Source organism: Strigops habroptila, chromosome 5 (assembly GCF_004027225.2).
Source record: "Strigops habroptila isolate Jane chromosome 5, bStrHab1.2.pri, whole genome shotgun sequence".
Taxonomy (NCBI): domain Eukaryota; kingdom Metazoa; phylum Chordata; class Aves; order Psittaciformes; family Psittacidae; genus Strigops; species Strigops habroptila.
In genome coordinates, this window is record NC_044281.2 from 50,984,956 (window position 1) to 51,011,771 (window position 26,816).

Sequence of the window (26,816 nt, forward strand, 5' to 3'; positions counted from 1 at the left end):
AAGAAGAATACGGGTGCAATACCCACCTCCCCTTCGTTGTTCAGTGATAGTATTCAATCATATTTCTAGACAGCAACAGAGGCTAATTTTATTCATGTTGCTTTTCAGGAAGTACCTTTTCTTTTTTTTGGTACGCTGTAACACCTTCTGCTGGAAATAAACTGGGTGAGGGAACAGCAGACAAACTAGTTCATAGTAATTTCATCATTGATATGTCTTGGTAAAATCAATTCACCACTTCTGAGAGAAGGGTAATATGTTTGAAGAACTCCACAAAAAATAAGATACTGTCACAACTGCACTGGAGTCATACATGCAGCATGTTCTGTTTCAGTTATGTAATCCAGATATGGAATTCCAGATCTCAGGAAATGATGCTGTTATTAATAAATGTGACAGACTGGCCTTGAATAAGATAAGCCACATTAAAGTCTTTTCCTGGTCATTATAATGGGGGTGGGCCGTGATGGGGGGAGGGAGGGGGCAGAAATATTAGGACTGTTACCAAGTTTCAGATGATCTAGAGAAGGAGGTTTAGATTCATGTTGGAAAGTTAAAGAACAGCCCAGGCAGGGATAATGTCTGAAATCACTCCTCATTTTCTGGGGATTTCCTGATTAGGTGACTCTCTAAGCTGTCGGTTTTGTACTGAGCTTTAGCACTGGTATTATCTTCCAGCTTACGGGTTTATCCATCCCTTGTGTGCAATTTCAAAGTGTCTGAGTTCCTTTCTGACAGGATATGTAGGTCCATGTATGTGGTATTCTTTCGACATTTCAAGTGAAGTTCACTGAGGGCTTTAGAAAATATTGTTACTTTATTCCTAGTACTGTTTTTTTAGTGATGACCCTTTATTTTTGATGGGTGGACAGTTAGACTGTACCAGGTACTATGAAATAATATTATGTGTGATATAATGTATTTTGCTATGAAATAATACTCTAAAATAATGAAGTAACAATATTTTCAGAGGTAGTTTACGTACTTGCATTGGCAAAAGGCTTGAGTGACAGCAAAGAAAAAAATAAGGAATATTTTTAAAAGTCAGCTTTGTAAACAAGAAATGAGTAATTCCATTTCATTAGCAATTCAGGCATAAAAGTGATACATAATACTACTTTGGTTATCTCGTTAATGAAAAAAACATTATCTTTTTTAATATCTCAATTTAATGCCGATTTACCTACCATGAAACATCATTAATTGGTAATGAAGCTTGTGGTATAACAAAAGACATGAAAAAAAAGTTTGGTCTTTATTATAGAATGAAACCTTTGGAGAGAATTTTATTTATGATTTAAAAATTAAATGAAACCCACAGGTGTTTGTGAATGTGCATCTGTGTACATGCCTAATTCACAGACTGTATTAAAAAAAATATGAAAAGGGAAGTTTAAATTTTGTTAAATATATTAAGAACAAAGCAAGATTTCAATGTGAAGAGTTCTTGCACTACTGAACAAATGTGAGAATTATACAAAATTCATGCTATTTAAATAGTCATGAGGAGGCCCTGAGTGGTAGAAGAGTTGAGACTGTTTGCTGTTGAGAGAGAGATGTGGATGTGAGAATTTTCTGCTCAGGTAGAAAAACCACCTTCAGCTGCCCAAGTCCACTGCAGGCTGCAGGAGCGCTCGGTGCTCACCCCACTGACCACAGCGCCTTCCCAGCTGTAGAGACCTTATATTGAGCTAGAAGCCACTGCTGTAGATCTGTAGCTCAGATGTACACATGTAGGAGAGTAGGGCACGCCACAGATATTTGTAGCAGAGACGGTACGTTGGGGCAGTACAGCCCTGAATGGAGACCAGCCCAGGCTAGCAGGACATGCTGGGCAATGCCATGCCAGAAACCCCTCTGCCATGTCTGGAGCAGGCCTGGTGATGGCAGAGCTGGGGTAGTGCTGTACTTCTGTGCTTCATGGTCAAGGACTAAGACAGACCTGGCCATGCCTGCTGTGAAGGCATGCTTTAGAGTGTCTTTCTATGACTCATACTCATGCTGGATCATAATTACTCATGGCAGTCCTCTGTGTGAGAGTACTTGGATACCAATATGCAGCCAATGTAAGGTTCAAAGGATATAAGGAGACTGCAGTTGTATCCTAAGGACTTGATCTTTCAGTGGTTTTCTTCCACAGTTTTGCATTTGTGTAAGCTGTGTTCATGCAAAGGATGCCTTTGAAAGACCACATTTCATTTAAGGCAAATGTAAAAGTTTTTATGAAAAGAAAAATTAAATAAAATCCAGGAGTCTAGTTAAATCCGGTTTCAAAACTTTTGTTTTAACAGTAGTGAAAATACACAAATGCCACTTTCTTGTCCCCCATACCATTCAGAAATTAGTGGATACAGCATTCAGACTATATTTTGAGATAAGTCCCATTTCTAAAGGGAATTTATGTGTATATTTCAGTTAAGCTATTTTGCATTTCTAAATACCCCAATGAAGAGCCACATGTACAACTTTGTGATTTATTATGATTAAATCCATAGAATCAGTGTTTTTACCTTGTCCTTCCAATATTAAACAGGAGTCAGACCCACTGAGAGACTTGCTTTTCATTCCCCATATCCCAAAGACACTGTATAGTGTCGTCTGACTCCTGTGACTTACGTGAAAAGGAAGCTTGAATGTGGTATGGTTTGGACAGAACGTGGGACTCATAGCATCTCCTTGCAGAGCCTTGCTTTCTATGGCCAGTCCTTTCTTTTTATCTCAGGAACATGACTTGGTAACAAGCCAAGTTACAGGAGGAAGGACAAGTCCTCCCTCCCTGTAGATCCTCAGGATTTATCAGACTCTTCCTAGTAGATATATATCAAACTCCCATTTTATTCCCCTTTAGAAACAAGAAGCATTTTATTTCTCTGAGATGGGTTCCTGAACAGAGCCAAAAATACAGATTTCCAACTCAGCAAACCAGGGAAGGAAGACTGGGAGAAAATAGTAAAGAAAGAGAAGGAAGAGGAGGAATGCTATCCCAGACATAGGTAGTGCAGCTTTTAGAAAAAGGAACAATAGTGTCAGGAAAAGACTTTGCTGGAGGCTGTATTTAACTGCAGGTTTAGGAACCGACTGTGTTTTTGCAGCTGACTTTACACTGGGCCAAGCCACTCCTAGCGCTGGTCGCTTGCTCTGCACAGGAAGGTCATGGAAAGTAAAGAGCAGTGAGAAAATTATTCAATTAATGCTTCATATTTTTATTTGTGTAATTCGTGTCTGTGAAATTAATTTTTAAAATTCAAGATTTTAAAATTTTAATAACTTCTCATTATTATAAAGATATTGAATGAGTGAGTCTATTTAGCTGTCACTGATTCAGTGCTTCTAAAGCTCCTATTATTTTTTCTTTTTTCAAAGGCAGGTCAAACAAACCCAACAATAAAGCTGTTTGTAGTTAATCTGTATGGACCAGCACATACACTGGAACTGATGCCACCTGACAGCTTTAAATCAAGGTATATAATTTCATTGTTTTGAAATTCATGTTTGATTTAACCTGACTGTCTCTTAGGCTAGTTGCCTTTTTACATCAGAACAACACTTCTCTTTGTCTGGAATGCACTCGATCTCTGTCCCTGTGGCTGAACATAATGATAATAAAATAAAATACAGCTCTACTAGATTGATCCTGCTCTTAAAAATCACAGGGACCTAGGATCTGCTGATAGCCAATGTCCTGAGAAGCTCCAATTTACTTGAAATATATGAAACTAGGAATCCTAAGTTATGGTCAAGGGGCTGAACACTATCCTGCTTCTGAGGTTATTGTAGTCATGCCCAGACTTCCCTTGCTGTGTACCAACTTGGTTCTTTCAGTTTCTGAAATTAGATTGCAGAACATAGAAGTGTATTACTAATGCACAGAACACATAATCAGGGTGCTCTCTCAATTTGAGAGAAATGTTTTGAAGTTTTCAAATCCAGTAGGTTACAGAAAGTGTCATTTCTCATCATGGCTGACAGATGCAGTGAGGTGACAGGTGAGAGGCAATGCCACCAGATCACATAAGACTACATCACACACTAAGAAGGACAGTGCTGTGTTTTTCAGGAGAAACTGCTTCAGAACTGCTGAGCTAATTGAACAGTCCCTTTGACCTTAAAGCTGAAATAATGAGGTCTGGCTGCAACTGGTGACTCTCCTGCTAAAGTTACTGCTTTAAGCTAAGATCCCAATTACCTGTCCTTGCTTGAGGTGCCATGAAACTTTGGTTTAAGAGCACAGAAATTTTCATGCTTTCCCATGTGTATTGCAGTCATCTTGATTAAATTCCTGTTGTAGTTTCAGTGCATATACTAATGATCTTCTAGTCCTAAAGTGTTGCGTAGTAGAGGTAATTGCAATAATAACAACAACAACAGTTACTACAGTGCAGGTGTAGCTGCAATCTAAAGTCCAGGGAAGTGCCACTTCTTTTCACTCAGGACATTTTCAGATGGAGAATGGTGTGAAAAGGATTGGCAAACATAAAGCTGAAAAACAAAAACAAACCACCTCTGGTTTTGCAGTTCCTATGAACCCCAAAAGATTTTATGGTCATTGTTCCCAAAACAATCAGGATGTTAACAGTGGGCACTGATTCACAACCATTGCAACCAAGTTCAAGCCGGTGTAGTTCTCTTCTGCGCAAATTGAGATACCCTAATTTAGTGCAGGAATAATTTAATAGTGAATTATGCCTTGCAATTATTTGTGTCAGCTATAATGCTTACTGATTATGTTAGTGAAAGGAATTATTTTGAATGAGTTGCACTTTTTTTAAGTATTTTCTTCCTGTTGCTGGGCCACTACTGAAAACCATAATAAACTCTTCTGCTGCTTGCTAACCCTCCATTAACTTAAGCAGCAGATAAGATCTGAAGGGGATTCCTTGCCATCAAGATTAGCATCTCACTCTCTTAAACAGCATTAAAATTGTACTTTGAATGTCAGAAGGTATAAAGATGTTAAATGAGAAATATGTAAATCCCTGAGAAAAAAAAAAATCTTGAAAATGTTGTTCAGATGTTATGGTTTTATGAACTCTAGATTTTTCAGATTAATTCCTTCTAGATTTTTCAGATTCATTCTTCCTCCCCAGCAAACTGAAAACAAAAGTAGAATCAAATTATGAATACTGTCATCTTCAAAGCTTTTTTGCGTCTTGAAGCTGAAGGGTAGCAGTAGCTCAATTTCTGGAATTTCTTTTGTGAGCCTTAACAGGTGTCTTTGCCAGATTTTTGTGTCCTTGATAAAGATATTGTTGCTGTTTAATTGAAATAATAGTCACATTAAAATTCTATATTGCTACTGTATCAGAAGACTGAGTAAAACTGTTTATACCTGGGAAAAAAGTTAGTTTCATCTTAATTTTAGCTATTAAGGTATAATGTCCATGCTGCAAAATTTGGTAAAAATGTATAGTTTTGAGCCAAGCATACTGTAAATCTTGCATTCTGACTCTGGGTTGGAGTAGTAGTCAGCCATCACACTGGTCATCAATCTATATAGATCTCCATATATCTATATGTATACAGGTATGAAGAATGAGTTTTTAGCAAGCCTTTCTAGAGTGGAAATCTGAGGAGTTTGTGGTGGTTGGGAATTTTTGCTTTCAAGTATTAAGTTTTTTAATAAAAGTAGTAGCTACTTTTAGTGGTCATTTTTTTTCAGTACCTTTCTAATCCATTCATTATGGAGTCATTTAGTAAATAGGTCATGGGAATCTTTCAGAATTAAGTGGAATGGGGCACTATCAGATATAGTTTTATGGATCTTTCAGGGCAGAAACAATCAGAAATACATATTGTGCAAGTCATAACCAGCTGCTGTTATAGGAGAGATTCACTCATACACAGAAAAACCACAAAAATAGGCAGGGAAGGGGGCTTCCGTTACTTTTAGCCATGGAAAGTAACATTCAGATTCTCCACTCTCCCCAACTTTTCTCTGATTTTTAGGGCATCTGAGAGCTTGTTGTAAGATAGAGTAAATTCCATGTTCTGGCTTCATTTACTTCTTGCAGTGATTCTGTAAAAGTGCGTGGTAATATTTCCTAAGTCTTGTTCAGGTTATTCTGATATAAAGACAGCAATTACATGTATAAATTTACTCCTGAAAGTTTTAATATGTGGAAAAATTTGCCTTCTACTATGCATTGTTAATGCCACAGAAAGACTGACAGTCTTCCTTTAAACATATGGTTGTGTTCTGTGCAATTATTGTAATTTCCAAATTTCCAAATAAATTCCAAAAAATTGGTGTTCCCATTCCATGTGTGTAATTACATTCTGTTTTCTTCAGTGGCGAACATGATTTTGTACTGCAGGATTTTCTTCTCATTAGTCACAGAAAGAGAATATACATGTAAGATAATATAAGTGTTCATTCATTCACTGCTAGCTGTTGAAGTTCCAGTTGGAAAGCTAATACCTCCTGCAAATCTTAAAAAAACAATATGGTGTACAAGTGGTCACTTCAAACCGCTGTACTTTAGAACACCTGAAGAATTCTTATAACTGGCGATATTTAGATATAAGGTATTATTATGGTATTAAGAAAATCCGCAGGCTGATTTTTCAAAACCCGTGCTTGAATTTAGACCTGTCAGTCAGAAAAAAAATAATTTATTTTCCAAAGTGGAAATGTCTAACACAGAGAAGTGAAATAACACACGAAAGAAGTTGCAGTTCACTTATTAGAGCTATGTTCTATACGTGATGAAAAGACTTTTTTCTTCTAGAACTGTGTATCAGCTCTGGAAAGTCTCAGTGTGAGGGTCACCCACTGTTTGCTTTCCCCATTCTCAGCCATAGTGAGCAAGCTGCATTGACTCTGCACTATTCCCAGATGCTGTTGACCAGGTAGTTTTAAAATGCACCATAAGAAAATAAGTCAGTGCTTTTTTACTTTTTCCAATAGTATTTAAATGCCTGAAAAAGTCCTAGATGTCCGCATTCTCATTTCATATATGCCTGCTTTTAAAGAAACTGTAATACACAGTCAGACCCTTCTGACTTTGTATGAAAATTTAGATTATTTTAAGGATTTTAACTAATCATTTGTAATGGAACTGGAAACTTAAGAAATTAAGTTTGCATAAATTCAGATAATGGTACTACAAGCCTCACCATTTTTTTTATTATCCAAATTATCAGAATCATTTGGATATTTATGTACTTCTAGTTTGAGATCACCTTTTGAATCTAGAAAGCTTGGTTTTATACCTCTGGCAGCCAATTTATCTGAGCCTTGCTTTGGAATATAAAGCTTACTGGATTCTAAAAGGAAATGGAGAGAGAGGGGTGCAATTTGGTATTAAGAAAACTAGGGTTTACTTTCACCTTTCCTTATGCTATGTCTAGTCTCTTCTTCCAAACTTCTGCCCCTTTGCTCTTCTGTAACTAGGCAATACTAATAGCTATCTCGCAAGGTTAATGTAAAGGATTAATTTGTTATCATACCTTATAGCAAATGGCTGTAATCTATTCAGCCTACAGGATAAAAATATATTCAGATATTTTATTTTATTTAAGCTTTCACACACATTGCCAAGGAATTTATGGATTAATCCCTTCCCTGTTCAGTGGAAAGACATGCAAGTTCCTCACCTTGGCCAGGACAAGCTCCTGGTTAGCTGGGACTGCGACCTGGCTGTCTGCCCAGCCATCCTGCAAAGGGATCTGAGCTTGGGGCTCAATAGGAGACAGAAAGTGCATGCTTTTTGTCATCTAAGATGGACCATTCTAGGGGGAGTGTGGCCAACAGACTTTGTCATCATCCATAAAGGCAGAGCATCATCCACACCAATCTGGTTCAAGGGGGACCATGACAGTTCATCTGTGGGCTACCAGGGTGCTCGTAGGCAGGTCCTATGGCTGCGAGGAAATAGAGAGCAGAGCTTCATAGCCTGACTGGGATGCTGCTCACCAACACGCATGGGGAAGGAAGCTAGAAAAGCTCCTTCCAACCAAATACCTGTGGCTTAGACACAGAAGAAAACTGCAGTTAATCCATCAATGTATGCATACATTAAGTTGTGTAGTATATCAGAATACTAACAAACTGTAGTTATCTGGCTACTTTGCAGGTCATTGAATCAACTAGAATCATTGAATCAATTAGGTTGGAAAAGACCTTCAAGATCATCAAGTCCAACTGTCATGGCTCAATTTGTGTTGTTTTCCATGTGTATTTCTGAGAATGACATTTTCTATTAGTATCTGTAAATTCTCATACGCTTTTCAATATACAACAATATAAATAATTTAAAAACATAGTAAATATTCTAGAGCACTGTGCATGGGCCAAGTTTCTATTGTTTACCTTCTTAGATAACAACCTGCCAGTAAACTAGTAGAGCATAATAGATTGGCTTTCTTTAGGTGAACCCCGTTGTATTTGTTATCAAAATCCAAATCTCTTAAAACCATCAACCAAAGTAAAGTTCCTTTTCCCATTGACATAAATATTAAACGTCTTTCAGCTATTCCTGTGAGCAGATTTCTTTCATAATCAGCTCATTGATTTAAAGTTAGAGCAGATTTCTTCATTATAGTGAATGGTATGATGTTGCAAATTTTGACTGGTTTTTTTTTTTTTTGAGCAGTTTCTTATTTTTAAGTTTAATATTCTGAGTTATTTTCCTGTAATGTTAGTCTTCTATTTTAAATCTAAATATCTAATGTTCAAATTAAATTATGATTGTAAGTATGTTTCTAGTGTAATGCAGTGCAAATCCCTTTCCTTTATTCAGTTTATTGTCTCTTGACTTTTCTAAGCACTTACAATAACAGCCAGCAAGATACACATATATATCTTTCTAGTCACAAACATCCCAAAACTTACAAGTGAAACAAGACGTGCTGGACATTCTTCAATGATGATAAATGTATTAGCAAACTGTTAAACTACCTCCATAGAACTGTCTATCAATTGAGATAATCAAAATAAAAGAAAACATTCTATAAGAAATAAAGATTTTAAAAATTGAGCCTTCAGGCTTGGCAGAGGATGATAGCAGCTTTGATATTTAACATGTTTTTATCAGCAGTGAAAAATTAATCCAGATTTCATCAAGTTACAAGTCTTTGGACAAAAGTTAATTGCCATATACTCAGGAAAGACTGCTTTCTTAATACCTACAGTTGGAAATTTTTTTCTCGCTGGATGCCCTCTATCCCATTCAGACCCTAAAACCTGACCTTTCTTGGTGTACAGCACCTCCTCAGCATACGTGAGATGTTCCAGCTCCTACTGTTCAGCTGACTGCATACACGTCATGTTCCTGGCTCACTGACCTAGGAAAAAGCTATACATTCTTTATACTCATTACCTTATCTAACTGCCTTAGACCAGTTTGAAGCCAAGCAGCAGATTTATGTGGAATAAATGCGGAATCAGAATTAGCTCTCAACAAGGAGCTTGAAGCTCTTGGTTTTATGCATTGCTTAGTTCAATCCAGTTCAATCTCTAAGGTGATTCATGTATAAGCTCCTTCAATATTGACTGATCATGGGATGCTGTGGAAGGAGACTGCCTTTTCTGTGTTTTCTGTCTAATTTTGTACAGAGTAGAGAGGAAAGCTCTCTCTTTGGAATTCAGGAAGAAAACAATCCTAGGGCAGAATGTGAGGGAAAAGACTCTAAAAAGTCTGGGATGAAAACTTGGCTAGAACATGAAATGGGGACTACTAAAAACCAGAATGGCAGGTCTGTGTGGCAGGGATTGAATGACATTTTCTTGACAATCAGAGATTTGAATGGGAGTCCAGAGAGCAGGTGAGACAGTGGAGATAGAGGAAGTGGGTATCAAAAAACAAGTTTTACGTCTCCCATGATCATCTTATAGGGGCCCTGCTGTGAGAAAGGGGATCAATAGGAAAAACCTTGGAACTGGTTAAACAAAGTGTAGGAAAAAAAGCTAGGAGTGGGGTGAGGAGATGCAGCTTGAATAAAACGAGAGAAAAGTCTTCCTGTTTGGACAGTTGAATGCTAAAACTTGATTCAGTCTATGCCATGCAGCCCCTGTGTGATACAGTGAGTTTAATATTACACAGGCAATCAGTAATTGTGTTACTCTTTGGACATGCAATAAATTAATCCACAGTCTGATTTAAGAAACGTTACTGAAGATGAAAGTTGTTCTTTGAACATGCAAAGTGCTGTAAAGCCCCTAATTAAATGGGTAGCAAATTTAGTATCTAAAATAGTATCTTGCTTCAGTCCTTTGTCCAGAAAGCAATCATAGTCTTTCTTCTTTAAAATAATGTTGTGAGGAAACTTGATGTATGAACAGATGCAGAGGGTCTAGTAATCCCAGTACATTTGTGTATTTGGGTGTGGAGAGAAAGAGGGAGCAGTGATTTTCACTACTAGTACAATAGGTTAGTGGCAAAGATGCCTGATATTTTGGAGACACAAGCTGATAGCAGCTTCCTCAGAATTAAAACAGATTTTGCCCTGCAGGCTTCTCTGGTTTTATTCAACTGTATCAGCCAATCTAATAAAACACACACTTTTCTTCTACAAACTTTGACTTGGTCATATCCGTTGACCTGCAACATTGCTACTCTGTATGCATCTATGCACACTGTATATTTGAAACACTAGATAAACTGCAAAACTGTGAATTACGAAGAAACATTACCTGGCGACAGTATTTAATAATAATAAAATAAGAGTATGTGTTTCTACATATACATATATGTTTATATATACACACTATACTACACTCTTGATAAAGAAGTCATAATGTAGTGAAATTTTAACATATTTTTATGCATAGTTGATGGAAGGGGGAAAAAACAGGGAATTTTAAAATTATCTTTTGCTTTCACTTCAATGATCAAGGAGTTTGTGTCAGTGATGGAAAAGGATGTTATAGTTTGATTTGGACTATTAATTACTATATCAGCTGAATTCTGAATGGTTGAATATTGTTTTCATCCCTCCCTGAAAACTTTTTCAAATTGTAGAATTTGTTTTGGGGATAAATTGGGCTTTGTTGTCAGTGGATGTGTCTCACCTTGGTGTCCAAGTACCGGTAGAGGAAGGCAGTCCTTATTTGTATACGTTTTGAATATTTCCTTTTGACTATCTTCGGGCTTCTGTATGCACGGTTGCAATGGTTTTGGATGGCCTTATGAACTGCAGAGGGAGAAGTTTTCAGCTCTTGTTTCTTAAGTTCTGGTATGGAGAACGAGTTAACTGAGATTTGATGTTGCACTCTGGTTTGTTTGTTGGATCATTGCTTTGTTGATTGTGTCACCTGTTCTTGTGTTAGATCTTTTGTTACTTTTGGCATACATTTTTGCTCCTCAGTAAGTTAAAAGGCTTTTTAAACCAAAACCCATAAATACTAGGCTCAGCATATACTGAAGTCAGTATTTCTAGTCATTATTTTGGTATCCACATGTGAAAATTTCTGTCTCACTAAAAGCCAAACATGAAACATATTGGGTTGTTCAGCTGTGTTCGTCAAACATAGGACCAGACCGAGGCTGGGTGAAGCTGCAGTGGGTTGCCGCATCTCCTGTGTGCAGCATCGGAGTTGTATGCAACTTTGCTTTTGGTGCTGCTTAGCATCTTTGATCTAGTAAGAAGTCTTTTGAAGGTATAATTAAATGCGTTGTCAAAGAATAATGACATCTCCATCAGCATTAGATTAAAAGACTAATTATATGCAAGCTAAGACCCTTATGTTAAAGGGCGGGCTCAGTTTCCAGGCAGGTTCACTCCATTGTTGCACATAACTCAGCTGGACTGTGAAAGCTGCCAGCTGCCATGAGTGGAGAAGTGAAGCAAATAGCCTGACTGGGATGACAAGCTGCAACAAGTCTTCCTCTGTAACATCATCAGTCTGACAGCCCAGTAGGATTCCAGGAAGAGGGAGGTAGATACTCCATACCATGCATCTGTGCCTAGGAAGCATCCCGTGCTCAGCCAGGATTAAGAGACAATTTGACCGATATTATGAGCTATTTATTAAAATAGAAGATGGCACTCACTGATGCTGTGACTTCCCTTTTATGCAAAAGTCCCATTATGAAATACTTGTTATTTTATAACAAGCGACATTTCAAAGTGGTCTTGTCTACACTCTGACATTACAGACTTACAGACCTGAGGTTTTTTGTTTGGCAGTAGGGCTGGACTGTTTTGCAAAAATATGTGTCTTCTGAAGGGATTTAGTATAGGAAAATACTGGCTTTGTTGGAATTTAGTTTTTGCTTTTAAGCTGGTGGGCAAATACATGATTCATGTGTATTTGCAAAAGTATGCTTCACAAGTATTATGTTTCAGAGTTGGTAAAGTTTATATATTCCAAATGACTGAGAAGGAGGAACTAACGGAGTACAAATTTCCCAGGGGGACAGCGCACTAGGACTGATCCTTCCCAGTTGTAGGAACAGAAATGCTCTGGGCATTTGGGATTATTTTCTCCATCCCTCAATACTGATAATGTCATGTGGTACAAAGCCAGCCACTTGATGAACTGGACATTGTTGAGTGATTTTTTTTTTTTTTTTTTTTTTTTTTTTTAAAGTTTAGTCTGAAATAGGAATGATTTGAATGTTGTGTTTTCAAATGTTTACTTAGGGAATATTACATCACCATGGTTAAATGGGTAAGCAATACTAAGGCTGTGGTGAGATGGTTAAACAGACCTCAGAATCACTCCATCCTTACGGTTTGCGAAACAACGACTGGAGCTTGCAGCAAGGTAAGGTGTTTTTTTTTCTCTTGTGCTTCTTATGCTCTTTTTTCAAGGTTTCTCCCTGCATTTTGTTTTTATATTCAGAAAAATTTTCGGCAATCAGTTTGCAAATTTGCAAGCAGTAGTTGGAAGCTGAATATAATTAGCCAACAGGGAGGAAATGGATGTAAGAAAAGTCCAAATCTGGTGAAATTATTTCATGTAATTAGCAACTTTGAGTGAACTTTCCAGAATTACTAAGCTTTGTTCATTCATTAATTTCAGTGGAAACTGCAGTTGCTGAACATTATGTACTTTGGATATAGCTAGTGCAGTGACAAGTTTGTCTTCCACCAGATATTTTCAGCTGCCTGGTTTTTCCTCTCTCCCCCTACAGACTTTTGTTTCAGATCTTTCTGTCTCTCACAGCTTAAATATGTTTAAGGGAAAGGTGTACAGTTCCACTAATTCCTGCAAGTTTCATAGCAGAATTAAATAACTTTAGGAAAATAAAGTTACTGGGGAAAAAAAAAATAATTGAAAGGCAACAGGGATATTATATTCTGAATGTAAGCCAAGCTGAAATACATTTTTTTATTTGAATTCAGCTACATCTCATCCCTTGACCCAGACTTTGACTTCTGACACTTCTGCATTACATCTCGCCGTTTTCACAGTCAATCTTGCATCTTGAATGCAGTTGGCCACTTTCCCATTCTGAGTCATGATCTCTTCCCAGAACCAGCTAAAAGTATAAATATTTTCTGTACATGCTGATATCAGTACCAGCAAATGCTCCAAAGTAGAGGGTATAATTTGACAGTAGAAATGGTTATGAGTGATTAATGTAGGTCTAAGTTTGGCCTGGGAGTCAAAAGACTCCCATCAGTGTCTGCTACTGAATTCAAGTCATGTTAAAGTATTAGGGATTATTTCTGAGCTTGTCTGCTTCTTTTGATACATAGTGCAAGTTGCTTTTCCTGACGCAGAAACTACATAGTCCCCAAACCATAGTTAGGATTGTGAACATAGAGATTTGTTGTTTGCTTGATTTTTACCTGGTTCCTGTAAGCCTTGGGCCCTTTTATTGAGAAAGTCAGACGTGAACCACTGTGAGCAGTTGCTTCTGGAAGGAAACCATTATGTGCTCGAAGGTCAATTGGGCTTTTCTGAAGGAGGTATCCAGGGAGCTGTAATCCAGGACATAATATAAGAGAGAGAGAATAAGAAGTCCTGCTCCAGAAGAAGTAAAGTGCAGTGAAGGACCTTTTTAGGTGTGTGAGGAATGATAGCGATACAGTGTCACTGTAGTGGGTGGGGCTCAGACCAGGCTCATGCTTGTAACCCTGACAGTTCCTACGTTGCATCCAATAGAACAAGGTGATGTTCTTGAATTCAGTAATGGATGAGGAAAGGGGCTTTGTGTGAGAATTTAACATTGTATCACACCATTTGATTTCAACTGTAAACATTTTTTTTTTCCCCTAGCATTTTGCAAAAGTTCTCAATTCCAAAAAGTACTGTATAAAACCAGCTGCTCAGGTAGCTACAGGTTTTTCATTTTTCAGGCTATATATGTACAGATGCTTCTATAGCTAATAAGTTTTCATGACTTTAGTGTGACTGTGACAATTTACAAGAGTTGATGTATTTTTTTCCAACAATGCATGCACAGTATTTGGTTTGGGGCTTTTTTTTTTTTTAATAGCATGATGTGAAATAGAAGTGTGACCAATAAAAAGCAATCATTTGCATTTATTTTTTTTTCTCTTCACTTATGCCACAGTACAACCCATTAAAGCAAGCAATGGTGATTTGAAAAGGTCTCACAATTTGAGCTTGATGCTGGCTGTTTGCCCAGTGTTGATGAAGGACCTAAAATATCCAGTTGCCAGATGATGCCTAGAGGTAGAAAACTAATAGAACTGCCTGTGTAAAGCTTCTTGATAGCTAATCAGAAAGGACTGAAAAAGACATTCTTAGGTCCCCTGTGGTGTTCTGCCCAAAGCTCTGAGTAAAGCAGCTGACTTTGTAATTATCGTTTATTTCAATGTGTCAATGAAGAGATGTGAAGATTGTAACACAGTAGAAGAAAACCCCATGAAATAGCTAGAGACCTTTTTCTGAATGTGGGAAATATTTTGTATCTATAGTTGTTCCGTAAAAGCAATTTTTTCTTTTTTTAGAAATATGAAATGCAGTCAGACCTGTGGCTTCCTAAACAGGTATAGTATAAATGCTCTTTCTGTGTGTATGAGTGATTTGCTTTAATTACATTTTAATAATTTTTATTTAACTATATTACTTATTATATTACATAAATTTCTGTTTAATTATATGTTATTTTAGAAGCTATCAAAATTCATTCCTTTTAAAATTTAATACTTTCTAGGATCTTAAATTAATTTAACAGCTGAGGAGTATAGCAGTGGCTGTCTAAACATTCAAATGGCAGCTTGTTTCTCTGGTAGCGGGAATCGTAGAATCATAGAATCATAGAATAGTTAGGGTTGGAAAGGACCTTAAGATCCTCTAGTTCCAACCCCTCTGCCATGGACAGGGACACCTCGCACTAAATCATGTCGCCCAAGGCTCTGTCCAACCTGACCTGGAACACCACCAGGGATGGAGCATTCACAACTTCCTTGGGCAACCCATTCCAGTGCCTCACCAACCTCACTGTAAAGAACTTCTTCCTTATATCTAATCTAAACTTCCCATGTTTAAGTTTGAAGCCATTACCCCTTGTCCTACCACTACAGTCCCTGATGAAGGGTCCTGCCACTTAGCATCACACAGAGGACATTTTGCTATCTAGCTGACCCTGTCAGTTGTGGGAAGAAATATGTATTTCCAGTGAGCAATTCAGCCTTTTGAACTGAGACACCTGTCTGGGTTTCAGAGGCAATATTCCCTTCAGTTTCCTATCTCTCTGCAATCAGTTGAGTAAGCATTTATATGACTGCTGATTAACTAGCTAACTCTTGGATGGGTAAAGATAGATCAGACAAATCCCATTTCAAGCATTTCCTATATACCGTGCTGATTTTTTTCTCATTAAAAAATAACCTCACCAAATTAAACCCCAAGGAATTCGAAGATTAGAGGTTATACCTTCTATAATTGGAATGCATAAGAATAATATTTCTAAATTCATACCCAGAACAGTATGTTGATCTAGTATGTCAGCATATTATTCCATTTCCATAGCTTCAGAAGAGCTGTCCAATAAATGGGAGAAACACATTCTATTTAAAATACATTTCAGGCTTCATTTTGCAATGTGCAAATGAGAAATCTTTTTTTTCTTTTTTTTTCTCCTTAAATATGCTTTTATAGCAAGCCATTTTCCTTTAATATTTCAAACGAGAAATCATTTTTAAAACACTATGCTTATAGCAAGCCCATTTCCTTTCATACTTCTGTACAAAGTTAGACATGGAGAGATGGTCTCATATCAGGCTACAATTTATGGTAAGACCATGATTCAGAATATCACTTCAATGTACTTATTTCTGCCATACAACTTTATCAAAATCAGTGAGCATTAAGCATGTACTTAGTAATATTTTGCTGAGTCCAGGCCATGGAAACATTTATACTCAGCACTAGTAGGACTTACCTCTGTCATTAATTGTATATCTGTAAACGAGGGTGTCCTGTAAAGTCCTGCTGTATTAGGAATGAGACTTCCAGGCCTTTCACTGGGAGGGGGAGTTTTGCAAGGGCTGTAATCCATGCTTCCAGACAAATTGTGCAATGGTAACTACTGGCACAAACTCTATCTAGCTTTAGCCACCACATTTTTGTTAATCTTTGCAGAATATATTGAAAATCTAAGGATTTTTCTCCGATTTTCTTATGAACACAGCAACTACCAGAACCAAGAAGACAAAAAAGCTAAGATGATGTTTTATTAAGAAGTTTAATGAAAGGGTGTGAATACTAACACAATCTTACATTTATAGAATGAAGAACCAGTTTTCTCCAAGGATGGCAGTAAGTTCTTCATGACTGTCCCAGTGAAGCAGGGAGGCCGAGGTGAATTTCACCACATCGCCATGTTTATTGTTCAGGTAAGATTTTGGTTCAGGCTATTTTTAATATCCTAGTCGTCATCTAGAACTTCTATTGAGGACACACAAGCCAAGCAAAGGCTTGCACTTCAGTAGGGTCTGCACACTTGCATCATGGTCATTTGTCCTGTCCAGGTTGTCTCTTGGTGCAGAGAGGCATATTTATAACATCTTCCAGAACAAGTTTTCTTAGATCTGTGCTGTGGTGGCATGTAAGGCCTGTAAATACTTCCAAAGTACTCTCTCTGGAATATTTCATGTTTTCTTTGTACCTCTATAGTCAAGCAGAGATGTTTTCTTGTAGAACTTTTCTGTCAATAATGTTTTATAGCCACAGAAATTCAAGTGACCTGCAAACCCACTCATTTTAACCTTATATACACTATATATGCATGCATATAATTTTAAATGTCAATTCAGAATATTCAGAATCTAGTCTTACACACAACAGTAAAGGGAAGCAATACCCGAAACTTAAAATTTTGTGAAAATTAGGACTGTTTATTACCCTTCGCAACATTTTCCAGTGGCTTCCATTTCCCAGGGTCATTACTTTTTCCAAAGAAGAATCTGAAAGAAGATAAATTTCCACTCTGACTTTGAAGGTCACCAGTATGAAGTAGTGATGAACTAATAAAGGAAATTATACCCTGAAACAGAACACTCCAAGGCATCTATTTAAATCAGCAGAGCATTAATCCAGGTACTTTAGCAGAGCCATATGACATAGGAGGGATTATTAAGGTACCCAAAACATCAAAATAGCAGACCTGGCACCAGGCAACTCTATTATCTCCCTTTATGACAGTGTTCTGGTATGAACATTATTAAGTCTGAAATATATTCACAGTGATCTTCAGACAGAACAAGAGCAAAAGCACTTTAATGAAAATTTAACCTGAAGAAGCAAGAACAAGATACTCATTCACTAGAGTAAAAATATCAAGAAAGAATCAGAAAAAAAAAGGGATCAAAAGCATGTCAAAGTTTATTTTCTAATGAAAACAGGAACTCAGGTGACAAGCTGGTAAATGTATATTAATACAGTAACCACACAAAAATTCACACCAGAGAAAAAACATTTATTCACTCAAGTCTTAGTTTAGATTCTTTCCCAATATGAATAAGTATCTTTAAAACACATTAAATGATAGTGATGTAAATCTGAAAATTAACTTACAACATTCACAAGGATGTTATAGATACAATCAAATTTGCCTTAAACCTATAGATTCTTTACTAAAGAGCCCAGAAAACTTGATCCTAATTCAGGAAAATATTTAAGCAGAAGATTAAGCTCACTCAGTAAGTCAAATATATACCTACTTTTAAATACATGATTTAATCTCTCCAGAATAATGTTTAAAGTCAAGTTTATGATTAAGAGTTTAATGTTCTATCCCTTTTAGGCCGAATTAGAGCCCTGAGTACTGTACAGCTCCAAAAAGCAAAAATATTTCCAGTTTAACCACCATCACCATGAATAAACAAGTCTGAATGGTGTCACCAATGACAAATTTAACTTTAAGTCTGAGAAGAAGAGAAAATGTGATATCCCATGGTTCAACCATTATTCATCAATAAGCACCGTTCTATGTGGTAATGTGGCTGATGATACAGAGCAATAAAGGACAGGAAATGTGTTTATATGATGTGTTTTATACACTGCATTAATCTGATTGTCCATTATTTCTAAAGCAAACATGGAGGCATAGAAATTATGTTAACCGTAGCACGTAAAGTCTTTTGTCACATCAGATGTTTGTTACACCTTGTGAGATCCACAGCAGCATAACAGGTGCCCTGCAGAATTTAAAGCAGTTGGCAGGTCGCCAGTACCCAAATGATCACAGTTTCTCATGATGGAGCTCAAATAACAATGGAATTTGGCATTCAGATTCTCATTACTTCTCTGCACTACTCAGTATAGATATTAACTCATTAACAGAAATCAGCCTCCATGTGCAGAAAAGTTAAAACACAGAACCAATATGAACATATAGCAAGAAGTAAATTTTAAGGGCTTGCTTTAGATTAATCACTGAGGCTTAGTAGTCAGTCTTAGAACAAGTGCTGACAAATTATGGTCGTTCTTGGGCTGCGTTTCTTTGACTGTACTTTAGAAAAGCATGTGCCGATGGTAAAATAGAAGCAGGTTAGCAGAACCATCTAATTAAATTTTGCAGGGGGAGGTTACTGTTTAAAAGGCTATTGTCTATCCTATGTTATTTACTGTCTGAATGTAGAGAGCTAGATGTGTGTTTTATTGTTTTCAAATGCTTTTAATAACTTCTGAAGTATTTAAAAGAAACTAATCTCAAAATGGGATTGGCTCATGTTGTCTATCTAGAAATTTCTTACATGGGGTTTTCACCTCTAGAAAGTCTCTTTTTTCCAACCACAAAATAAGAATTATAAAGTCACTTTAATGGAGCAAGGCAAGAACTTCCTACAAGCTTTATAAATTATGTATTATGGCTGTAACCTTGAAAAATAACCATGTTTATTAACGCTTGGCTGGTCTTTTTATTGCTGTTTCTTGTTAGATTCTGTGATTTCAATACTTAAATATCTCTTTCAATAGTTGCAGCTTCTCTCTCTCTAGATAACAGTCACTTCTAATAAATCACTAATTTGTATTTTAATCGTTCTTGGAGACAGCCCTAAGTTATCAGAATCTCCTGAAAAAGGGAATACTCATCACAAATACATGTACAGTACCTAGCACAATGTCCTGATTTCAGCTGGTACTTGCAAGACTTAGAGACTTGTTTCTTCTGGATATGTCTCATAGATGTCCTTGAGCATTTTCTGCTTTCTAGTGATTGCTGCTGTTGATGTAGAGCTCAGAGTTTACAGGGTACAGTTCAGAAATACAGGGATTAAAAAAACCGTTTTTGCCTTTATGACTTTCGTGGGCCACATAACTGCTGAGGCCACTGTGATTAGGTGTGCTCTGGTGCTTTGGATTTACACAGCACGAGGTCAGAAAGCACCATTGCATCCCCATCTGACCTAATTTGTAATTCCTGCTGCTCAGTTTCACCCCCTAAAGCTGAAATATAAGCCGAAGTATCACCTTTTATCTTTAGAAAGTTTGCCTTAAATTTGAAAACTATGAATTTTTATATATAGGCCAAGCATCATAACCCTTGTATAGAAAAAACTTCAAGTGTGTTCACACAGTATTACAGCAAGGGTTGAACTTCTAATCTTTCAATAGCCTAAGCCACAGTTCTACTTTTGCACTTGGAAGCACTCTCAAATGAGCTTCTCACTCTTCAGTTTCCATTGTTTTTAATGTGTGTCTGATGAGGAGTCTACTGCAACTTCCAGCCAAAGAGCAGGGTTTTACCTGGAGGCAGATAACTCATTCCATCCTGATGTTTCCTAATTCAATTCCTACTTCAGTTTCCTAATTCAGTTGTCCGGTTTGGTTGAGAACAAAACTGTCTTCATGTTCTTTGAGAGAGGTCTTGAATTTCACCTAGTAGCAGTTATTTTCCTAGGCTCACATTGGGATAGAAATAATTTATGAGAAGGAGCAAGGGGTGCTCCCCAAATTGTAAGCATTTGGTTCAGTTGCTAAAATTTGGAGCTACTCTTAGGCTCTCCTTATAGACCCTGGATAAAGAGAGGCTTCTCCAAATGCATGGTGGAGCAGGGGCTTCAACTAGGTTTAGATCCTGTGGACTTCACTGTCTGAGTTTGTGTGGTGAGTGTGGTGCTGATGACTTGTCTTGGCACAGCATCTTTGCAGTATTCTTGGCTCAGTAGAAGCATGATAAATGTGAAAACCTGTTGAGCACACTTGGGTGTGTTTTGGTTACAGAGGTCTGAGTCAGATTCCCTGCTATGCCACTGTGAAGGAAAAGAAACACTAAGAAACAAAATACATGTAACAACAAGATCCTTACCTTGAAGTATACGACTTCTACTTTTTGTTGGCATATGACAAAAATATTATGATGAAAACTGAGATGGTTTTAATGACTTTGAAAAGTTTATATATAGAAGGGAAAGGATACTGGCCTGTCAAAACATGAGGTTTGTGCTTTAAAGATGTTATGTTGCATATTAAAGTTTAAAAAGATGTAATTAGTAGTGGTATGTGCAGACAATCCCACTAGGCAAAGAAAAATGTAACAAGTAAGATGAAAGTTAATGTTTTCCATCTCTATCCAGGCTAAAAGTGAACAAATCAGTTTGAGACACCTAACATCAGGAAACTGGGAAGTTATCAAAATCCTGGCATATGATGAAAATACTCAAAAGATGTAAGCACTATTCTCTTTGTCTGTTTATGAAAATACCTGAGTTAATAAAGTGGAATCCATTTAATGGAATTAGCATATATAAAATTAACCAACAATATTTCTTTCATTTTTGAGCATTGCCATAAATTTGACATTCCTGAGTACGTAAACTGCAGTAGTAAGACTATTTATCTGCAAGTTTTTATGCAGAGGGGAAAGGAGCATACTGTGACATCGGTTGTTGACTCATTGAATTTTCTAAAATAAAAGAAATCAACACACAATGCAGCAATAATAACATTTTGGTGACTTCTTTCCTGGATTCCAGATACAAAGTCATAGTACTTGATAAAACCCAAAGTCTTCAGGGTTTATGCTTACTTGGTTAATGTATGAGGTTTCTGGACATTGGGGATCTGATTCAACATCATAGATTAATTATATAGAGAGGTTATCCAAACCCCTGATTCTTACCCAATTTACTCAGTGAGGAATTTTTCTGAAGCCCATCTTAGTGCTATAGTGGGAATGAAATTCAGCACATACTTGGTGATTTTTGAGACCAGTACAGAACTGACAAAACATCTGAAACCTCCATGTAACTTTAGTGGATCTTGGTTAATCTTCACATATGTCTGCACGTGGCAAAAAATAAATAGCAGTGTCTACTTCTGATTTTCTTTAAAATAAATGATATTTTAGCAAGGACCTTTTTGAGGTTGCAGCAATGCCTGTCATCTCCACTGGCACAGGAGAAACACCCTTTCTGACCAGTCCTTCTATGGTTTTTGCCATAGAGAATTTCTTGATACTTCTGCAAGGTTCAGGTGAATAAATGAGATCTGGATGCACTCAGCCTGCAGAGAGGTGACAGACTGCATGTGGGTTGTCTCAGCCACTTGAGAGGACTTCCTTACCCTCCTTCTGTCTCTCAAGCGGAAACTTTGTTGGGATTTCAACTGGCGCACACCAAGGACTTGTCCTGATATTCTTGCAGCAGCTCTACTAAGCCTCCTTGTACCCACAAAACCTTGTCTGTAAAGCAGCCTAGGATGTTAGCTTCTGTCCCTAGGTAGAAGAAAAAGTCATTCTGCAGTTCAAAATGGCTTTCGGGTATCATAACACTATAATTTCATTATGACCTTTTTCTACTCCTTGAATTTATATTGCAAACTTCTAGAGTGAAGGAGAAACTTTCTCTTCTGTGTTTATAATATGCAGAAAGGAGTCCTAGTTGATACTGGAGCTCCTGGGTGTTACAGGAATTAAATAGAAACCATGAAATAATGTGTTCATTATTGTTTTAATATGAAATCATGTAGCATCTGAAATAACTACTTTGTATGCTGGGTGTAAGTTTAATCTTGGATCTTAGGTTTATATATAAGTATTTGATTTCCATGTATATTTGGAAATTTTTACTTTTTGAAAAATGTTATTTATAATGTCTCCCACTTCTCTAAACACCACCCAAATCAGACAGTTTGCCAAACTGAGTTTAACTTTGTTCATCTTTTGGGCACAGTTATTTCTTAAGTACGGAAGAATCCCCAAGAGGAAGACAGTTGCATAGGTAAGAGGTACATGGGGCTGTGTTAACAGCTTCTTCATCCCAAGCCGTAAGTGCTATGAAGACATTCTGTGAGCTTAATTGCTGCTTTGAGGTTTGGCTAATCATTTATATCGTGTAAAAGTTAGTACACTTGCACTGTAACAAAGAAAGACTAACAGTTTTTCAAAACTAAAAATACTGATGATATTTTACATTTTTTAAAGAAACAGAGAATATTTTAACACAAAATGCTTTTGCCATTTATGTATTCACTAGTTCTTATAAGCACCTAAAACGTTAAACTTAAATGTAAGCATGTAATCTGACTGTGTTTTTAAAAGTAGTGAAAACCTTCTGAATAAAAATAATGTTTATGGGATTTGATCATATAATCTAAAGTGCGTGGGCAAAGCACCTCATCCTTACACAAAGTTAATGAGGTTTTTCATTGTGTCCTACTAACACTGCTACCCCACAGCAGTGACAGTTATTGGAAACCCAGTTCTGCTTTGGGCAGGTTTTGGATCCTGTCCACATTGTCCAGTGTGCAGAACAGTAGTCTACTGAGTCATCTGAAAACAGTTTACATCAGGCACAAAATAGGAGAGTTATATTTTGGCAAGTTTAGAGACTGAAACAAATTTTATCACTTTGATGAGCTAATTTGTGGTTTATTGTGTATTATTCCAGTGGAAAATGTTTCTGATCAATTTTCTCTCCCCAGTGTATCAACAGTGGGATCATTGAATCGTCAGTGTCTCTCATGTAACTTCTTGAAAGACCAGTGCACATATTTCAGTGCAAAGTTTAGCCCCATGAACAGGCACTTTTTACTGCACTGTAAAGGTAAGTCAAATGCACAGTGTGTAATAGTACCGTGTTTGCTTCTGAATTAATGTATTACCTTGAGAAGTGCATTAGGCGGGAGTCTAACATTTAGCTCAGTAGTGGCTTACTCAAAGTTCTGTACAGACCTTATTGCAAGACTGTAAGTAAAGATGTTCTGTGTAAAAGCTAAATAACAAGTGATCTCAGAAAGCTGCTCCAATCCTAACCCTCAGTTCTGGAAAAGGACACTTGACTTTCAGATTTACCCTAAATAAAAATCCTTCACCAAAAAAATGTGGAATTTCTAGTGACGGTACTGTGGTTCATAACAGCTTCATTATATTATGTATTGGGATTGATCTTGTGCAACTATACCTGGTTAATAAATGAGGGCTTGCTTTCTGTAACGGTGTCTCTATGTGTGTATACATGTATGTGTACGGTATATCTATGCACACTCACCCACATATGTATGTGTATGTGTGTATTTACCAAAAACCAGGTATGGTTTAATCCATATAGGCAGATCCTCCTTATCAATGCAATTGCAACAAAAAACATTTAGCTGTTTATTGTTAGCTGCATTCCGGCACCTGTTGGGTTCAAAGTTTCTATACAAACAGAAAACTAGAATCATCCCGCAATGAGAAATTTATAACCTACACCCAGGAAATAAACACTGATAAATAAGTAAGATTATAAAAACAGGTACAGAAAAGCCTGAGACAATAATAAAGTGTATAGCTAGACCTGTTGACCTTGATTTAAACTTGCAGTATTTTACAGACAACATTCTTCCAGTATTTTTGCTCAACTAGCATCAGGTTGAAAAGAGTAGAATATAATTCTTCTGGAATACATGTGAATAGCCCATTCTATTTGCAAGCATTTTTTCTATTTTTTTTGCAACTGTACTTTTTTTTGGTTTGGTGTCCCCCCCCTCCCTGCCCCCCCCCCAAAATAGAATATCTGCTGGCTTGAGAATTGAATCTATTCAAACAAACTATGAATACATATTGGCTAAAATAGTTTCTTTGGGTTTTTTTGTGTGTGTGTGTGTGAAAGTGCACCTATAATACATAGCTGATTAGAAAAAAAAAATACACATCAACTGTATGGTTTATACATGGTTAAAGCTGCATCAGAAGTTATGGAGTTAATGCTGAGGCCCTTATCTAACGAAAGACTGCACTAGTAATGAGCTCCTTGTGGTTTCAGCAGAGTTTTCCCCTGTGCTTGACATAGTCCCTATGGGGAAAGTCTCAGATTCCTGCAAGAGGGAGAGTTGGTAAATTGGGAAGAGCTTAAGAGCTTTTTACCCTGAATCAGCAATAGGCTAAGTTCTATGTTCTATGGCCTAAGACATAGCTTCTTGTCATTATTTTAGCAAGGTAAATTCAGCCTGTAATTTTTAATGTGTTTCTTTGATATAAAAATGTAGATGCCAGTAGGAGGTTGCACATGAAATTGCTCACAAGCTCATGACTTTCAGTGACTTTGCAGATGGCAGTTCTCTGTTTGAGCTCGTAAGACTGTAGATCATCCTCCCAGGATTAAACCTATACTCCACTGAGTTGAAACTAGTAGACTGCCTTAAGCTGCAGGTGTTGGGCAGGGAGGATAAAACAATGTCACTAAATTTTTCCTACCTCTAACATTAATATATAGTTGTCAATTTGCAGTCATTCAGAGGTCTTCTCTTGTGTTTTGTCAGAGCTTGACAATTACAGTAGCAGTGTGGCCCCCACGTACTGCCACAGCTCTGCAAACTGCCTGTGGTGGGTTGGGTATTTGACAGTATGAAAGTTGATGGCAACATCACCATAGAGCAGGTATTAAAACTCTTCTGCAGGGAGCTGCTTGTAAGAGTACAGGGTAAACTGCTCTGAGGAGACAAATGGCACCACATGTATGTACGTACACACTTATTTCCCCACAACAAAGAGCCTGACTGAATTGTTACAAAAGCAGTTTGCCCATAAATACCCTTGGGGTGTTCTGGACTGGTTTGATCTATACAACTTTCAATTCTTTTACCTCCTGTTTACCCATGAGCACCCTTATTAGGATAGTTTTTCATTCTTAATTACCCTTAGCTAAGAGATCTGTCTCAGTAGACCATTTATATCCATCTCCAGAGACAGCCCTGAGTGAGGAGTTACTTCTAGCCTGATAAATGGAGGACCAGCTCTACAGCTTCTCAGTTTTGGCAAGCACGACCTTTACACTGATTTTCCGCACTGCTTGTGGATTTTTCCTTTAGCGCTTCATAAACATTAACAGATGTTAATCTCTCTGCTTAAATAAGATATTTCACAAAGGGAGTAATTGTTTTCCCATTTTATATAGCAGGAAATAAGTTGTGGATTTAGTGTTAGTTATAGGAGGTCACTGGGAAATCCAAGTGCTGTGTGTAGTTCTGAGGTGCTGTAATGCAATGCCTGTAACACAAGTCTGTTTTTTCTGACCATCTTTTTAATTTACTGTAACCTCCCTTTTTCAAAATCTGTCATCATACTTCTGTCTTTTAGTAAAACAAATAGAGCTAGCCTGGAAAACACCATTGCTTTCCCCTCAAAAAATGGTCTTTCTTAAATCAAAATTCAAAGCAAAATGACAAATTCAGAAGTAGTAAAAAGAGCTGGAAAGAGCCCCAAACCAAAACAAAAAGACAGCTGAATAAATTATCTTCTTGAAGAGCTAAGGCAGAAAGCTTTGATTTGTCAGCAGTCTACCTCTAAGATTTTTGTCAATAGTCTCCCCTGAGGCAGAGAATGAAATTGATAAAAATCTTCAGTGGAGGCTGTCAGAGACTTTGAACGGCATTGTGCTATTTATTTCAGGTATTTAAGTTTCCCTAGGCTCATGCCATAATTAATTGAGAGAGACAACCTCTCAGGATGACTCAAAACACATAAATTAAGCTCTGCCTCTGAGCTGCTCTCAAAGGAATCTTTTTTTTTCTCCAAAAACAAAGGAGTCTTAACTCCTGATTTCAGAAAGTCTATGCCTTCATCTGCCATGGGATCCTCAGGGACTTCAGCTTTTCTGCATCATCCTTCCTAGCCCAATAGTGACTGCATGTAATTTAAACTCTTGTCTCACTGAGATAAAACTAAGTTTCCCATCCACAAATTCCTTGTTGGGAGTGGGGAAGCAACATTTTCTTTTGCAAGTTTACAGTGGGGGAATCCTCAGAGCAGGGAGAGCAAACTTGGCTATATATCTGAGTATAATGAACGTTTGGTCACCCCAGCTTCACACGCTATCTTATGCATTTGCACAGTACCTATTGACATGGAGAATTATTCCTGGTGCTTTTAGTTTCTTAGTGGTACAGTGAAAATATGGTATCTGAAATTACCATGTAATAAGGTTACATTACATTACACCTAGATTTAACCATGATGCTGTTGGTCTTG

General features: G+C 37.2%; 1 protein-coding gene across 4 annotated transcripts in view; it reads left to right on the forward strand.

The window, feature by feature from the left end:
* The window catches only part of DPP10 (dipeptidyl peptidase like 10), a 557,376-nt gene that overhangs the window by 508,879 nt on the left and 21,681 nt on the right, over positions 1-26,816 (forward strand). For all 4 annotated transcript variants that reach the window (XM_030487513.1, XM_030487512.1, XM_030487514.1 and 1 more), the window contains 7 exons: positions 3,364-3,461; positions 12,586-12,709; positions 14,869-14,907; positions 16,651-16,758; positions 20,944-21,035; positions 22,540-22,587; positions 23,291-23,412. In XM_030487513.1, coding sequence (XP_030343373.1) covers positions 3,364-3,461; positions 12,586-12,709; positions 14,869-14,907; positions 16,651-16,758; positions 20,944-21,035; positions 22,540-22,587; positions 23,291-23,412 — 631 coding nt within the window. The remainder of the gene's footprint in view (positions 1-3,363; positions 3,462-12,585; positions 12,710-14,868; positions 14,908-16,650; positions 16,759-20,943; positions 21,036-22,539; positions 22,588-23,290; positions 23,413-26,816) is intronic.